At 38.1% G+C, this 18,310-nt stretch overlaps 1 protein-coding gene across 2 annotated transcripts in view; it reads right to left on the reverse strand.

Moving 5' to 3' along the window:
• WDR64 (WD repeat domain 64) overlaps window positions 1-18,310 on the reverse strand; it is a 151,030-nt gene that overhangs the window by 17,454 nt on the left and 115,266 nt on the right. For both annotated transcript variants that reach the window (XM_047840593.1, XM_047840594.1), the window contains 7 exons: window positions 14,225-14,355; window positions 11,339-11,440; window positions 10,225-10,294; window positions 8,577-8,613; window positions 7,888-8,027; window positions 5,659-5,764; window positions 1,545-1,603 (listed from right to left, as the gene is read on the reverse strand). In XM_047840593.1, the coding sequence (XP_047696549.1) occupies window positions 1,545-1,603; window positions 5,659-5,764; window positions 7,888-8,027; window positions 8,577-8,613; window positions 10,225-10,294; window positions 11,339-11,440; window positions 14,225-14,355 (645 nt within the window). The remainder of the gene's footprint in view (window positions 1-1,544; window positions 1,604-5,658; window positions 5,765-7,887; window positions 8,028-8,576; window positions 8,614-10,224; window positions 10,295-11,338; window positions 11,441-14,224; window positions 14,356-18,310) is intronic.

Below are 18,310 nucleotides of genomic sequence, written 5' to 3' on the forward strand. Positions count from 1 at the left end.
ACAACATGACTTGATTTAAGACCATTTATAGCTGTTGATAAGTGAAACTTTGTGCTTCACAAGTTGTTTGAACATTGTTTTCTATTTGATAGCAGTGAGTGTTATATATGGAAAAAACACTGGACTTGAGGACAAGAAGCCTGGCTCTAGTCCTGACTTAGTCATTAACTGTCTACGTGGACTTAAGGCAAGACAGTCTCTGATTTCCCCTCTGCAAAGTGGAGATAATCATAGGAAAAATAAACATCTGAACATTAGAAAACCATCATTGGTTCTTGGAAACAAAAAGAAAATTCTATGGATCAACTGAAATAAGGTTTGAAACAGTACCATTCTGTGACACTCTGCAAGGAATCCAATCTTAATCTATGTAACCATAGGAAAATAATAGTAAAAGAAATACTATTTATTTACGTTTTAGATTTAAAATATGTCCTTAAGAGAAATAAGTCTATGGTAAAATAGTGCTTCCTTGCCGTAACTTTTAATTAGTCAAGTTGAGTCTTTATAATAGATGTAGGTATATTTGTTTATCCACATTGACACAAAAAGTTCATATTCAGGTGGTTTTAAATAAGGATGGTGACATTTACATTGTGTTCACTCTAAAAAGAGCATAAAATATGTTTGAATCACAAGGAAGATTTAGACGATGTGAGGAAGTGTTTCTTTTTTTTAAATTCAAGTATAGTGGCATGTAATGTTATGTTAGTTTCAAGTGGACAACATACTGTATATTACTCAGTGCTCACCATGATAGCATGCTAACATGTTATTGCAGTGTTATTGACTATATTCCCTATGCTGTATTTTTCATCCCCAATGGTTGGGCACTAGATTAGGCCTGTAAGGAAAAGTTATAGCATCTCTTTCTGTTTTTTTTTTTAATGTTTATTTATTTTTTTCTTTTTCTTTTTTTTATTCAATATATGAAGTTTATTGTCAAATTGGTTTCCATACAACACCCAGTGCTCATCCCAAAAGGTGCCCTCCTCAATACCCATCGCCCACCCTCCCCTCCCTCCCACCTCCCATCAACCCTCCGTTTGTTCTCAGTTTTTAAGAGTCTCTTAATAGCATCTCTTTCTGTAAAGTTATGTCAGATATAAAAACTGACTGTGGAGGACTAGATGATTTGTGAACTTTTTTAAGCTCTGGGTTTCTACATAGATTCTCTCAAATAAATCAAAACATGAAGATGATGTAATGTGGCCAGTGGCTAGATCACTCACTCACTCACTCATTCTTTCTTTTCACCAGTAAACCATTATTATTTGGCATGTAGCTTGTTTCTTTTTTCTTCTTTTTATTTCAAGTATAATTAACATAGACTGTTATGTTAGTTTCAAGTGTACCATATAATGATTCAACAACTGTATACATTTCTCAGTGCCCATCAAGATAAAATACTGTTAAGATTCAGTAGTATTATATATGACTCCAGAGTAGGAAGTCTTGGCTTGCATTTCTATCTTTTGTGGTATCTAGCAGAGAAAAATGGTCAATTTCTGGTTCATGAATTAAACTAAAACTAAAGTTCCTACCTTTTCATTGTGAGGTGGATCCAGGAAGGAACTAATGCTGCAAAGGATAACATGTCCTTCTGTAGAAAATGTAAGCATTGGAATCTTTAGTTAGATATCCTTTTTGTCTAAGCAAATACTATCCAGCCTGCCAAATTAATTTGACTTAGGCATTTATAATGGTAAATAAAATAGAATCTGAAAAACCAGAAATGAAAGAAAAAAAATTATATCACTTATACATAGGAATTCTGATATATGGCAACCTCATTGTGACTTACTGTTGCCATGTATGCTCAAAGTCAAATTTCCTCTAGAGGTCAGGGTAGATGAAATAGAAATGAATACAACACTACCAAATGGAATCCAAACCATTAGAGAGATAATCATCCTACAATCCACATGATAGTTACAAAACTAGATTTTAAAAAAGCAACAGGGTGCCTGAGTGGCTCAGTTGGTTAAATGTCTGACTTTGGCTCAGGTCTTGATCTCACAGTTTGTGAGTTCAAGCCCCACATCGGGCTCTGTGCTGAATCTGGATCAGAACCTGGAGCCTGCTTTGGATTCTGTGTCTCACTCTCTCTCTGCCCCTCCCCCGCACATGTCTGTCTGTCTGTCTCAAAAAATAAATAAACATTAAAAAATTATTTAAGAAAAGCAAAAAGGACTACATCTAGGCATATTCAAACTGCAGAAAGAAAAAAAATCTTGAAAGAAACCAGAGGGGGGAATATCTTATCTATAAAGGAACAATATAAGAATTACATCTAACTTCTCAGAAACCATGAAGACATAACTATCCTTAACATGTATGTGCCGGGGCACCTGGGTGGCTCAGTCAGTTAAGCATCGGACTTTGGTTCAGGTCATGATCTCGCGGTTGGTAAGTTTGAACCCTGCATCAGGCTCTGTGCTGGCAGCTCAGAGCCTGGAGCCTGCTTTGGATTCTGTGTCTCCCTCTCTCTCTGCCCCTCCCCCACTCTCTCTCTCTCAAAAATAAACATTAAAAATTAAAAGGAAAACATGTATGTGCCTAACATCACAGTATCAAGATATGCAGCTGAAAACTGATAGAATTGCAAGGAAAAATAGATAATACACTGTTATAGTTGGAAACTTCACACCCATCTATCAGAAATGGACAGACCCAGGGGGCAGAAAATCAGTAAAGACATAGTTGAACTTAATCACACCATCAGTCAACTAGATATAATTCATATCTATAGACTACTGCATCCAAACACAGCAAAACCCATATTAATCTCAAGCTATCATCCACCAAGATAGACCAAATTCTGGGCAATAAATTATATCTTAACCAATTTGAAATAAGAGAAATCATATAGTGTACGTCCCCAGACTACAATGGAATGAAATTGGAAATCAATAAGAGAAAGGGAGCCGGAAAATCCCAAAATAATTAGAGATGAGACAACATACTTCTAAATAATAGATCATAGAAAAAAATCTCAAGAGAAAGTTTTAAATATTTTGAACTAAATAAAAACGAAAATATGACACCAAAATTAGAGGGAAGCAGCAAAAGCAGTGCTCACAGGGCAATTTACATGCACATATTAGAAACAAAAGGAAGACCTATAATCTAAACTTCTCTTTTAGAATGAGATAAAAAAAAAAAAAACAAATTCACCAAAGTAAGCAGAATAAATGAAGTAAAAATCAAAACGGAAATCAATGAAATGAAAAATAGGAACTCAACAGAAAAAAATCAACAAAACCAAAAGCTGGTTCTTTAAAAAGATCAACAAAATTGATAAACTTCTATCCGGGCTAACTAAGAAAAAAAGATCTCATGGGAATTAAAAGGATACAAAGGAATACTGTGAATTCCATGCCCACAAATTTAATAACCTGGATAAAATGGACTGGTTCCTTGAAAGACACAATCTGTCAAAACTCACCCAAGAACAAACAGATAATATGAATAGGCTTGTATTATTTTTAAAAAATGTTTATTTATTTATTTATGGATGGGGTAGGGAGTCAGAGGGAGAGGGTCAGAGAACCCCAAGCAAATTTCTTGCTGTCAGTGTGGTGCCCAATATGGGCCCATGAACCGAACTGTGAGATGGTGATCTCAGCTGAAATCAAGAGTAGGACGCTCAACTGACTGAGCCACCCAGGCACCCCACGTCTATATTATTAAGGAAATTAATTAATAATCTTCCCAAACAGAAACCACTGCGTCAAAATGAGTTTAATGGTGAATTCTATCACACGTTTAAGTAAGAAATCTTACCAATTATGTACAAACTCTTCCAGAATATAAAAGTAAAAGGGAATACTTTCTAACTTGTTCAATGAGGCCAGCACACCCTAATACCAAACCCAAAGATATTATGAGAAAACTATAAACCAATAGCTGTTATGAACATAATGAATATAGATGCAAAAATCCCCATCAAAATATAAGCATATTAAAAGAATTATACACAATGGTCAGCATTGGAAGATCATTTCATGTAATCCATCCTATCAACAGGCTAAAGAAGAAAAAAAATCACATGATTACAATAGATGCAGAAAAAGCAGTTGACAAAATTCAGTACCCATTCATGATAAAAACTCTCAATTTGGAAATGCACGTTACACTTTTCCCACCAAATTCTAAAAGCCAAAAAACCCAGATCAAAACAACCCTAAGTGTAACATGCAAAACTATAAAACTGGAAGAAAATCTAAACCTTGGGGTTGGCAATGACTTTTTAAAAACAACATCAAAGGCACAATCTGTGAAAGAAACCATTGGTAAACTGTACTTCATTAAAATTGAAAATTTTGTATGACCTCCGGAAGACTGAAATAATTGACGGTACAAACTGATTCATAAAGTAAGTTTTGAAATGAGAACAATGTTCTTTTAAGAAAATATGTAAAATTTAAATATTATTACTTTTTGTTTAACATTTATTTGTTTTTGAGATACAGAGAGAGAGCACAAGCAGGGGAGGGAGGTGAGAGAGGGAGACATAGAATCTGAAGCAGGCTCCAGGCTCCTAGCTGTCAGCACAGAGCCCGACACAGGGCTCAAACCCACAAGATCATGACCTGAGCCTAAGTCGGAGGCTCAACCTACTGAGCCACCAGGTGCCCCTAAAATTTAAATATGAATGTAATAGCAGTACCCGAATGCAAATATCAAGGTTACAGTAGCAAATGATAAGTGAAGGGGTGGGTGTAGAAGAAAAGTAAGAGTAAAGTGGGCTAAGCTTTTGTTTAACTGAAAAGATGCTGTTTCAGTCTAAATTCTAACAAACTGGTTAGTTTTGTCTGTTTTTTGGAAAAACTTAAAAGTGAACACTACTAAAATTTTAAAAATGTTTTTACACTAGGAATGCTCATTCACACACTCACATAATCTTTTAAAGTAGATGAAAAGAAAGATAATTCATGATTAATTAAAAAGATGAAAGAAAGGAAATAAAGCATTAGAAAAAAGAATTTCATTACATCAAAGAATAAAGACCAACTGTATGAGTTCTAACAATCAATACAAAAGTCCCCTAATGAGAGCAAAGAATCCCTCTCCTTCCTAATTAATGCTGGTACTCCCTTTATGAGATAAATACAACATAATCTATTCAAGATGGAAAATGAAAACTTTACATTCTTCCCAATATGTAAGGTAAGAGAACAGGTAGGTAGTTCTGTACCCCATTAAAAAATTTTTTTTTCAATGCTTATTTATTTTTGAAAGACAGAGAGAGACAGCATCAGCACGGAAGGGGCAGAGAGAGGGAGACACAGAACCCAGAGCAGGCTCCAGGCTCTGAGCCGTCAGCACAGAGCCTGACATGGGGCTCGAACTCACGAATGGTGAGATCATGACCTGAGCCAATGTCGGAGGCTTAACTGTGTACCCCATTTAAAGATGGGAAAAAATAGATTGTCTCGCTCTAAGTAAAGACCTCAGAATGGAATAGGTTCTATTCATTGCTCTATTCATTCATTATTCTATTTATTCAGCAAACTATTCATAACACTCTCTCCTGCTTCAGCATCCTTCTTTTTCTTTCTTTTGTCTCAACAAATGTCATGTATTTTCCTACCTCCATCTTTATGTCATGTGGTTATGGAGCAACCTGTAGACGACTACCTAAGCATGACTTACCCACATTTCCAGTCAGAAGTATCCTGGTACATGGATCAGTATACAGCGATGTCAGAGAAATGGCAGAATGTTTGGTGAAAGGCAGCATATCTTTCAGTAGCTTTCCCTGAATAAAGTATAATAAATTCTATAAAATATTAATCTCAGAGTTGAATTTCTCTATAAATAATCCATCTAAAAAATTATCTCTACTACTGCAACATGATTCTCTTCTTTGTAATAAAAACAATTTGAAACTATCTGAAAGGACTTATTTCCTTGAAATTAAATATTCATAAAGCTGTAACAACTATTAAGAGCATCTAAACTCTGATTATTACAGACCACTTCTATTCTTGGGGGTTGTTTCTTGCACTTCCATGACCCTTTCCATGAACTTCTTCAGAACTCTTTTCCAGGTACATATTCCCCTTCTAAACAAACATTCTTTTCAGGTTTAAGTGTATCTCACTTGTTTAAGTGTATCTCAACCAGTAATATTGCACTTACGTTTTCAGACATATCTATTTTGAAAATTGGTGCAAGATAAAGAGATTGTAGGAGATTCAAATTCAGCAGATTATTTTTCAGTGCTTAGGATAAGTCAGCACCAGGAAGGATTTTCCACAAGCACTGCCTCACTTAGACAATAAACATCCCTGCTTCAGAAGAGAGATTTAAATTTTTTTTTAATTTAAATTTTATTTTTGAGACACAGAGAGACAGAGTATGAGCAGGGGAGGGGCAGAGAGAGAGAGAGAGAGAGAGAGAGAGAGAGAGAGAGAGAATCTGAAGCAGGCTCCAGGCTCTGAGCTGTCAGCACTGAGCCCTATGAGGGGCTCGAACTTGCCAACTGCGAGATCATGACCTGAGCCAAAGTCGGATGCTCAACCGACTGAGCCACCCAGGCACCCAAGAACAGAGAATTTGATAGGGCACCTGGGTGGCTCAGTTGGTTAAGCATCTGATTCTTGATTTTGGTTCAAGTCATGATATCATGGTTCCTGGGATCCAGCCCTACATGGGGCTCTGCACTGACAGCATAGAGCCTGCTTGGGATTCTTTCTCTCTCCCTCTCTCTGCCCCTCCCCTGCTTGTGCTCCCCCCACTCATCAAAATAAATAAATAAATAAACATTAAAAAAAAAAGAAGAGAGAATTTGAGTCTGCTAATCATTTCCTGAGATTTATTTGGGTATAATCTTCCTTCTGTCCCTCTTATTTCTCTATCAGAAAAAAAAAAAAAAGGCATTGCTCCAATACCAAGATACTCTCAGGAAAAGTTGTTAATGATAGTTTGTATTTTTGGGGCACCTGGGTGGTGACCAACTCTTGATTTCAGCTCAGGTCATAATCTCACAGTCGTGAGATCGAGCCCCACATCAGGCTCAGTGCTGGATGTGAGCCTGCTTAGGATTCTTTCTCTCTCCCTACCTCCTCCCCCTCCCCCACTTGCTCTGTCTCTCTCTCTCTCTCTCTCTAAAATGAAATTTAAAAATTGTTTCAAAAAGTTTGTATTTTCAAACCAAGATTTTCCCACTTACACGCTACGATCTATTGACAGACCTGGACGTTTTACCCAGCAGACGCCTGCGCTATTCTGTGTCACTGGGTCTCACTATCTGCCATACAAAATGGTGGCTCTTTTCTCACTTGCCTCTCTAGTGATTTCTTGCCTCTCTGTTGATTTCATTGTTATCAGCACCTTCCATCAAGATCCTTCCTTCCATCATTTCTGTCTTCCTAGTTTTAAACTCTGCCACCCTCCGCTCCAAGTCATTTAAAATCTTCTGGGAAATAAAAGCTATTTTTTCATTGTAAAATACTTAAGGACACTCAGTACAATGTAATAACTTCTTCCAATAGTTTAGATAACTAAAAATTTATACATACTCAATATTTGAGTGTTCTTATATTCTTTTACTGTAATACATCATTAATATCCTCTAATGTTATTTAAATATCCAATGAAATAGTTAGTGGCATGTACTCATAGCTCAATTTAAAGAAAAGAAAGATTTGAAATAGTTAACTTAGAAGTTTTGATCATTTGACCCGAGTTACAGAACTGTCCTATTGTAATGTTTGAGTCGCACTTTCAGTGAGAAGGCTGAGGAACCACAATTTGTTAGAAGGTTGAAAAATACTAGAATTGGATGTTCTCTGGAACCTTAGAAGGCTAGGATTCATTCCATAATACTTTTATCTTTCTCATTCTCTGCTGTTCCAGGTAAACAATGGGTCCCATCACCTCCATAGTCCACAAACGAAGATGTCCATCCTCATGAGCACTGACAATGATAGGGGGCTGAGCTTCTATTAAATTGGTGCCTCCAGGATGTTTTTTGTCCACTGGATGTTGCTCTCCCATTGTGACATCAGTTTGTTCACCTACAGGAAAGTTAACGAGCTACCATGGGTGTTTGCAATACTTGGAATTACAAATTTTTTAGAACATAAAAGAGGAGCCAGGTAGGAAAATAGTAAGACAACACATTCTTTTCCCTAGAATATTTTTTTCAACCTCAGATAACTTCACTCAAGGCAGAGAACAAAAAAAGCATTAACAAATAGAATCCTAGATCACTGGGGGGAAGAAATTATTTTTCATCTTATTACAAAAGCCTCCACGTTGTATATAACAGCTAAAACTAGATATATACCCAGTGTAAGTCTTACACATCCCAAATGGCTTATGAATCTAGTATAAGTTTTAGGAAAATGGACTCAAGACTAAGAAGCTCAGTAATGCATTGGATTTTTAAAAATCTAGAATTAGTATTTAAAACAGCATCACCATAATGGAAATTCTGCCTCTTAGACTACTGAATCTTATACCAACTCCTTAACATTTAGCCACAGAAAGGATATAATGTATATTCATAAGACTATTCTAGAACAAGAAATTGTTACAAGAAAGAGAGGTGATCTCATACTTACGTTTAACCTCAGTGTCGTGTATGCTCTGTTTGCTCCCCTGAATTAGGGGAGAAAAAGAGAAAGCATTTCCGTGACATTGTAAGGAAATGAGAGGTACTGGATGAGTTAGATTCTTCAGGTGCATTTACACTTTTTTAAATTGTTAAACATTTGAGTATAGCTGACACACAATGTTACATCGTTACATTAGTTTTAGGTTACAACACAGCAATTGGGTAGGTCTTTAAGTTATGCCATGCTTACCACAAGTGTAGCTACATTTGTCCCCATACAATGCTGTTACTGTACCGACGATATTCTCTATGCTCTATCTATATCTTTTTTCTTGGGATTTATTTACCCCATAACTGGAAGCCTGTAACTCCCCCTCCGCTGCACCTATTTTGCCCATCCCTCATCCTCTCCCCCTGGCAACCATCAGTTTGTTCTCTGATAATTTTACATTTCTCAGCATTCTTTTTGAAGTTTTTATTTTATTTTATTTTTTTATTTCAGAGAGAGAGAGAGAGAAAAGGAGAGAGACTGGGGGAGAGGGGCAGAGAAAAAGAGAGAGAATCTTAAGCAGGCTGCATGCTAAGTGCAGAGCCCAATGTGGGGCTTGATTCCACAACTCAGGGGTCATGACCTGAGCCAAAATCAAGAGTCTGACACTCAACTGACTGAGCTATCCCAAGCACCCCTGAAGTTGTTTTTGAATTAATTATTTTAAAAAGTATATTGCAGAGATTGTCATGTTCATAAATATGGTATCTGTAACACAACATGCTAGTGGCGTAGGGAAGGCATAACAATGAGAGTAATTATGTGTGTAATGCATGCCATGTTCTTGGTGTACATGATCTCCAGTTCTATTAGCAACCATGTGAATTAGACTTTATTTGATAAAGAAACAAAACTCAGAGATTAGGTGATGTCTCTAAAGCTAATCAGAGCACCTGATTGAAGCACAAGTCTGTCTGACTCTTACATCCTTGTGAGTTTATTCTTTTCATCATGCTAGTCATTTTAAAATAATTTTTCCAGGGAAAAGTTTCCTTTAAAGCAAAATCCTACTACAGGGGAGCCTGGGTGGCTCAGTTCATTAAGCATCCAACTTCGGGTCAGGTCATGATCTCATGGTTCATGAATTCGAGCCCATCAGGTCAGGCTCTGCTGACAGCTCAGAACCTGGAGTCTGCTTCGGATTCTCTGTCTCCCTGTCTCTCTGCCCCTCCCCAACTCTCTCTCTCTCTCTCAAAAAATAAATAAACATAAAAACTATTCAAACAAAATAAAACAAAATCCTACTAGAGATGTAATGTGCCAAATCTATGGACTGAGAACAGAGTTTGAAAACCACAGTATTACTCTGTGTGTCGTCTCTTCCCTGTGTAATGTATGTAATACTTTTTAGCAAAAGAGGTTGTCTAAAATTGATTTATTATTTTGTAAAGATAGCATATGTAATGTATTTTATTTATATGTATGGTTTATTTTCCGATATGAAAACCTTGAAAATACCAAAAAAAAGATTTTACACATGCATGTACATACAGAGTTTTTCCACCTTGACCTTCTCTCAAAAGAGCATCTCAAGTGGGGCCAATCACTATTTCTAAACCAACATTGGATATAACAGGAAGACACACTCTTTCTATTTGTTGCTTACCTTGCTACTCTGTGGACCTTTACTAGAATCACATTGTGATGAGGAGCACACAGAATCCTGACTTGATCTCCTACAGGAAGAGGGAAAAGCCCAAGGAAGGAAAGTTAAGATATTCCATCCTACACAAAGTGTGCTCTTCTCTGCTTTAATTTCAATAGGTTACTTCTCTCATCATCTATGGATACTGAGCCACTCAAGAAACAAATCATACTTTCTATCTTGGGTTACAAATGTTCATGTGTCTGGTTTTGGTAGATGCTGTTGGGGAGCCTCAGTAATTAAGATTTAATGTTGCCTGGGTCTGGGAAATAAAAATGTGCCCTGTACCACTGCTCAGGGCTAGATGTATTCCCAGGAGCTGACACTGAAATGGCAGGAGCAGAGTTGGGGGGTGGGCCTGGCTAACCCCTGCTCTGCTCTGCAATTCCCGGTTCTAGCCTGGTTGTCTCGGCCGTGCTCTGCTGGAATGAACTGGAAAGTGACCTAGGTTCCAGTGAGGGCACTGATATGGAACAAGTCTTCAAAGTAGTCTCAGTTAAGGCAATTTCAAGTCAAGGGGTAGGGAAGGTGGTGCATTCTTGCTCACTGCTGGGTGACTCAGAACCAACACGGAAGCCTTTGCTTTCTCATTTCCTTTCCCATTACATGTTGCCTGAAAATCAAAACTCTGAAGTGCATCTAGACAGAAAAAATAGTTTTTCTTAAATATTTAGAAAACAATGTCCTTCCCCCTCAGAAATGAATGGAGATGGCTCAGTTTTAGCAGATGTCATATGAAACCTTCTGCTATAGGTTTAAATTTGCCCTGCAAGTCCTTCCTTATTTTGGCCACGAGTGTGGTCAAGTGGGCACTTTCTACCTCTTCTACTAGTGTAGAGATTGCTGTGAGGCTGACATGGTAAGGGAAATGAGAGCCCCACACAGCAAATCAGATCCCAGAGAACCACCTACCTACAAAAGATAGTAGCAGGAAAGAAAGCTTAAGCCAAGTAGCATTCCCAATTTATGTCTTCCCTCAGTTGTACCTTCCTTAGTGCTGGGATAAGGAGAACTCTTTTTACATCACCCGCATAAGTCCCAGACAGTATTTATTCATCAGTAAGTACTGAGTTACCTTGCACATTCAGGGGGTCGAAAGAGGAACAGTATGTCATTGATTCTAAAGCGTTTGGGATCCAAATCAGGGTCCACCTTGAAGCAATTTTCAGGTCTGTACCTGGGAGTGAAGCATACATTTACATGATAAACATTTACAAGTTAGGCAACTTGCATTACTTATACATCCCATGAAGAGCTAATCAATTCCTGCAATGCTGGAATTGCAGCACTGAACACGAAGAGAAAACCTAGAGGGGTAGAGTTGGAACCTATCTCCCTTAATAAAGCCCTGTGTAACCACACGACCAACTCAGTGTTTAAAAGTCTTTTAATCCAATTAGCAGGTCTAGCCTTCTACTAATACATCATATAACCTCCTGGAAGTTTCAGAAAGTTTGAAGAATAGAATTCTACTCTGAGTAAGTGGAGTGGCAAATTTCCAGTTTGGGCCCCCCCAAAAGCATGAGACTTTGAACAGGAAGAGAAAGGCCAGGTCTCCTGACTGGTGAAGGGATCTTAGGCAAATTTGAGCAGAGGTAGAGACGGCTTCCACCATGAATATGGAAACCACTTTCAACTTTAGAGCTTTTGAAAGCTGGACCCAAGTTACATTAGACAGTTCTGTACTAAATTGTATGTTTTGCAAAATACTAAAGTGATTCTAAGTCACTTACTTGTGTATAATCATCTTCTCATGGGAAGGGAACATGATGTATGGCTCACCATACTGTTACTTTCCTCTGACTGAGTGCTGGATTCACATGCATCGCTTTGCAAAATACTAGCACTTCAACAAGGAGCATCTCCTCCTTCAAGTTGGGAATATTCTCAGGAGAGCTTCCCTCCTGATGTTGTGGCAGCAGGACTACAGTCTCTCTGCTTTCCTTTTGTAGTGAGTCACGCACAAGCTGACACAGCATGAGAACTGCTTTAATAAGAGGCTGAAGAACCACACAGTGCATATTGATATGGGTATCAAGTGACAAGTCTACAGTCATGAGAAAGCCCAAGGGCAAGTGTTGAAAGGAAGGAACAGGAGGGTGACAGGAATTCTAGGGCAGGACCCAAGAGAACACTGGCTGAGGTACAGAGGGAGAAGTCAATGAATGGTTCAAAGGAGAACAAATCCAGGATCCAAACAAGAGAGGACTATGTCCCCTCAAACGTTGGTTAAAGGTAAAGGCTCAGACTTACACTGGAAAGGGGTCTGGGGTCCAGATGGACCAGGAGTGTTTAAGGCACTGTAAATAGAGAAGCAGAGGTTTCTTCTTGTTTTCCTCTTTCCTCTTGTCCTTTCTAATGCTCTTCTCCCTCTTTCCTTCCTCTGAATGCTTAGATAGATTGATGTTATTTTTATTCATTCACTAAGGTTCTTGACCACCTTGTACCTCAAAGTACAACACTGCAAGTTCCCTTGATACAGGATGTTTACACATGGCCCTTGCTTATGGCCCAATTACAGAACTGGGGAGAGTTTGTTATCTACAACCTATCCGTAGCAAATAATCCAATGTTACATTACTTCCTTTACAGACAATGGTAAGAATATTTAGAAATGGATAGCAGGGAGTGGGTAAAGCTTTTGGCTATGGTGCAGGGCATATCTGATTGGCTGAGATCTATTTATTTAATTGCATATGCCACCCCCTTGTTAGCATTGACCTATAATGCACTGCACACGTTGCAGTGGTGAATAAAAAGAAAACCCATGTAGAATGCTACTCACCATTTGACTTTGGTGACTGAGCAGATGGTGGTATCACTGGGAATACAGGAAAAGGAGATGCATGGGAGAGGGGAAGACTGGGACACAGTTTTGTTCTTTCAGGGTGTTGCTGGTGACCCAGATGGTCATCGCCAGATATGTGTGTTTAAAGCTCTAGGGAGATTAGTGTTTAAAACATATATTTTAGGGGTGCCTGGGTGGCTCAGTCGGTTAAGTGCCAACTTCAGCTCAGGTGATTATCTTGTGGTTTTATGGGTTCAAGTCCCACATCAGGTTCTGTGCAGACAGCTTGGAGCATGGAGCCTGCTTTGGATTCTGTGTCTCCCTCTCTCTGCCCCTCCCCCGCTCAAAAATAAATAAACATTTATTTTTGTCTCTCTCTGTCTTCTCTCAAAAATAAATAAACATTACAAAAATTTAAAATATATACATATTTTAACTTGTTGTGTAGGTTATAAATTAGGACAGGATCACACATGAAAGCGTGTACTAGAGGGAAAAGAGTGAAGGTCAAGGGACTTGGGAATATGAATACTTAAGTTTCCTTTTATTCATATTACTCTGGGATTTGGACATGCAGAACAAATCTCATGAATGTAACTTCCAGAAAAGCCTCTCTTGAGAGCATCACCGCTGTTATACCACTGACTTATTGTTTTTAAAAACGTGTTGAGGGGCGCCTGGGTGGATCAGTCGGTTAGGTGTCTGACTTCAGCTCAGGTCACGATCTCGCCGTCCGTGAGTTCGAGCCCCGCGTCAGGCTCTGGGCTGATGGCTCAGAGCCTGGAGCCTGCTTCCGATTCTGTGTCCCCCCCTCTCTCTGCCCCTCCCCTGTTCATGCTCTGTCTCTCTCTGTCTCAAAAATAAATAAATGTAAAAAATAAAATTTAAAAAAAAACGTGTTGAATGTGGGGCACCCAGGTGGCTCAGTTGGTGAAGTGCCCGACTTTGGCTCAGGTCATGATCTCACAGTTCATGAGTTTGAGCACTGCATCGGGCTCAGTGCTGAAGGCTCAGAGTCTGGATCTTGCTTCAGATTCTGTGCCCCCCTCTTTCTCTGCCTTCCCCCCCTCAAAATAAAGAAACATTAAAAAATTTAAAAAATAAAAAAAATATTGAATGTTATTTTGGCTCTTTTGCAGTACAGCTTTTATATTGTTTAAAGATGCAACTTACACTTCTTTGACAGTAGAGTTTACAAAATTCCATAAGATAATCACACCATTTAAGGTTCCAGCAACTATCAAATTATATCCTTCTACTTGCAATAAATCAATGCAGTTCACTTCCATACGGATGGCAGGATTCTGAAGAAGGAAGCAAAAAGACTTATGGACCATCATGAACACAGTATCTAACCACAGGAGACATGCTATGTGTACAGTTTGTTATTCTATCATTAAAACAAAATGTCTCATTATGATTTTTTAAAATTTAGAGCATGAAATTTAGTAAAATAGATTTAATTTTGCATTAGACTTTTGTTTTTTTGTTTGTTTTAACTAGTTGAACTCATTAAAACAACAAAATATACTCCTCAACTACTGGCTCCTTCTTCCCAGCCTTGACTTATTCTTACCTGGCATACCAACCATTAGATTCCCTTGCCTTCCTTCTCTTTCCTTCAATCTTCTTAAAAATAGTCTATATTGGCTGATCCTCCCTACAACTTTCCCTTCACTCACTGTTTGGCTTCTGCTCCATACTTCTCTATGAAAAATTTTTCTATTTATCACTAAGCACTCTCTATTGCCAGTGCTATTTGGCACTCTTCAATTGTTGCTTCAACTATTTGTTGGACACCTGCTGTTAGGTTCCTGAAATACAAAGTCAAACAGAATGTCTGTGACCTGGACAAAACTTATCATATCATGAAAGTATTAAGATAAAGCCCTGTACAATTTAAAAGTGCTGTATTGGAGGCATGTATAAGACTTTCTAGGAACATAGAAGAGTGACATCTAAATAAAGTAGAGGTCTATTATACAGATGGCCAACAGGCACAGGAAAAGATGCTCAACATCACTCATCGTCAGGGATATGCAAACCAAAACCATAATGAGATATTGCTCCACACCAGTTAGAATGGCTAAAATCAAAATGACAAGAAACAAATAAATGTTGGTGATGATGTGGAGAAAAAGGGATCCTCATGCCCTATTGATGGGAATATAAAGTGGAGCAGCCACTTTGGAAAATAGTATGGAGGTTCCTCAAAAAATTAAAAATTGAAATACCATATGGTCCAATAATTACACTACTGGGTATTTACCCCCTCACACCAAATAAAAACACTAATTTGAAAAGATATATGTACCTCATATGCTTATTGAAGGATTATTTACAATATCCTAGATATAGAAGCAGCCTAAATATCCATCAATAGACAAATAGATAAGGAGGATGTGGTGTATACATACATATGTGTACCTGTGTGCATGCATGAGTGCTTGTGCACACACACACACACACACACGAATATTACACAGTCATAAAAAAGGATGAAATCTTGCCATTTGCAATGACATGGATGGAGCTAGACAATATAATGCCAAGCTAAATAAGTCAGTCAGAGAAAGACAAATACCATATGATTTCTTATGTGGAATTTAAGAAAATGAACAAGCAAAGGGGAAAAAGAGAGAGAGAGAGAGAGAGAGAGAGAGAGAGAGAGAGAGAGAGAAACCAATAAACAGACTCTTAACTATAGAGAACATACTGCTGGTCACCAGAGCAGAGGTGGGTGGGTGAATGGGTGAGATAGGTGGTGGAGATTAAGGATTGCACTGGTGATGAGCACTGGGTGATGTATGGAATTGTTGAATCAATGTATTGTACACCTGAAACTAATATAACACTATATGTTAACTATACTCAAATTAAAATTGAAATAGGGGATGAGATCATGCCATTTGAGATAAAATGCATGGACCTAGAAGGTATTATTCTAGGTGAAATAAGTCAGACTAAGAAAGACAAATACTATATGATTTCACTCATAAGTGGAATCTAAAAAAATAAAACAAACTAATAAACAGAAAGCAGAATTGAACCTACAAATACAAAGAGCAAACTGATGGTTGTCAGAAAGGAAGGGGGTGGGACACTGGGCAAAATGGGTGAAGGGGAGTAGAAGATATAGGCTTCCAGTTATGGAATGAGTAAGTCACAGCATAAGGATACAGTGGATGATATTGTAATAGCAATGTAATGGGACAGTTTGTAGCTACATTGTGGTGAAAACAGCATCATGTATAAACCTGTCAAATCATTAAGTTGTGCACCTGAAACTAATGTAACATTGTGTGTCAGCTATACTCAAATTAAAAAAAAAGATTATAGGTGTATTATTCTTGTCACTCTCAATTGCTCTCTCCTTCCTAAAACTTCTTACTCTCTTGACATCTTTGACATAAGGCTCCTAATTTTGCTTGTGTCTGACAACCCTTCCTTTTCTGTTTCCTACTTGGTACCTCTTACTCTACCAACCTGTTAAATATTAATATGTTGAGGGTTTAGCTCTAGCCCATTGGCTTTTCTTTTTTCCAACTCCTCTGGGCAATCTCATCATCTATGTTTTAATAATTGTTCCAATTTCAGTGTTCTAATGATCTTTTCAGTCCCCTCCCATAAGCTTTGGGGTTACATATTTAATTACTTAGAAATGTTACAGGTATCTCAACATGCATAATTTCTCACCTCCTTCAAGTATGTTACTTCACTCCATTCTACAGCTCACTGGGTAGCACCCCCTCAGTCCATCTTTCAAGTAGGAAACTCCATGCTGTCCTTGATTCCTTCCTTTCTGTCAGGACCCTCCTCTCCCAACTACATAACATCAATCACTAATTAATGAAGTCCATGTTCTGCTACATTTGCCACCTAAAGATCGTTTGAAACCTCTCCTTCCACCATCCTATCATGGCCTTATCTCCTTCACCAAAAACAGTGGCCTATTGCCTGAATCTTCTGCCTGCAATCATGTCCCATTCAAAACTGTCATCAAAGGGTGCCTGGGTGACCCAGTTGGTTAAGTGTCTGACTCTTGATTTCGGCTCAGGTCATAATGTCACAGTTCGTGGGACTGAGCCCTTTGTTGTGCTCTGCACTGACAGTGTGGAGCCTGCTTGGGATTCTCTCTGTCTCCATCTCTCTCTGCCCCTCCCCCCCCCATAAATAAATAAACTTAAAAAAGAAAACCATAAACTGTCATCAAAGCAGCATCAAAGGTGCTACCCACAAATTTGATCATGTCATTTCTCATTTAAAGCCCTTCAATGGCTATTTTTTATACAATATTCAAGTACCTTAACGCCATGAGCATGATCTAGCCCCTACCTATCTATCCATCACCATCTTCTCTCACTCCCCGTCTTCTTTCAGTCACACTGAGGTACCTGCAGTTATTCCTCACAAACCATGCAATTTCTTACTTTTGTGACATTTTTCATTTTATCTCCTCCACTCGGCATTCACTTTGTCTTCTCAACTCCTGCTGGAAACTTTTAGATACCCTATCTGGGCCAAGATACATCTTAGTAATTCTTTCAGACCTATTTAGCAATTGTTTTTAGGAAACTCCCCTGACCTAATCCTCCCAGCTCTCTGCTGTGCTGCCAGAGGGAAGTAGGTATAGGTACCAAATTCCACCAACCTGTTAATCCTGGTGCTAAGAACAATGCATGATACAAAGTAGGTATTCAATAAATAGTCCTTCATAAATGGAAGAGTTTTAGAGAAAGATAATTTCCACGCGCAACCCAAGTTTTTTTCCCTAAGTGACTTTTCCAAACTTTCCATCTATAGAGTAATTTCAAAATGTGTTGCAAAAAAGAAGTGCCATAAATGCTAATTATGATAAATACAAAACATAAGGGCTCAAAATCAGAGATAATTTACATTTTTATTATAACCATAAAGGTACTTTCATTATACTTCAATAATGTATTCCAGAAGTTTTTCTCATTTTTTCCAAAGTAAGCGTTTTTCATTACCCATGTAATAACTTGCCAATTGCATCAGGTCTAGTTCACTGTGCATTAATCATTGTTCAGCTTTTGTTAGCTCCAAACAAGGAACATAAAACTGAACCTAGTGTTTCCAATTGTGTGGAGCTGGAAGAAAGGGACTAGAATGAGTGTTTGAGGAGATGCATTCTGTTCTTCCAGCTTTGGCACACATTATGTGGTAATGTTATCCTGAGACAGTCACTGTATATTTTGATTTCAAGTCCTTTAGCAAACTATGAAACCTACTTATCAT

This window comes from Prionailurus viverrinus, chromosome F1 (genome assembly GCF_022837055.1).
Source record: "Prionailurus viverrinus isolate Anna chromosome F1, UM_Priviv_1.0, whole genome shotgun sequence".
Taxonomy (NCBI): Eukaryota; Metazoa; Chordata; class Mammalia; order Carnivora; family Felidae; genus Prionailurus; species Prionailurus viverrinus.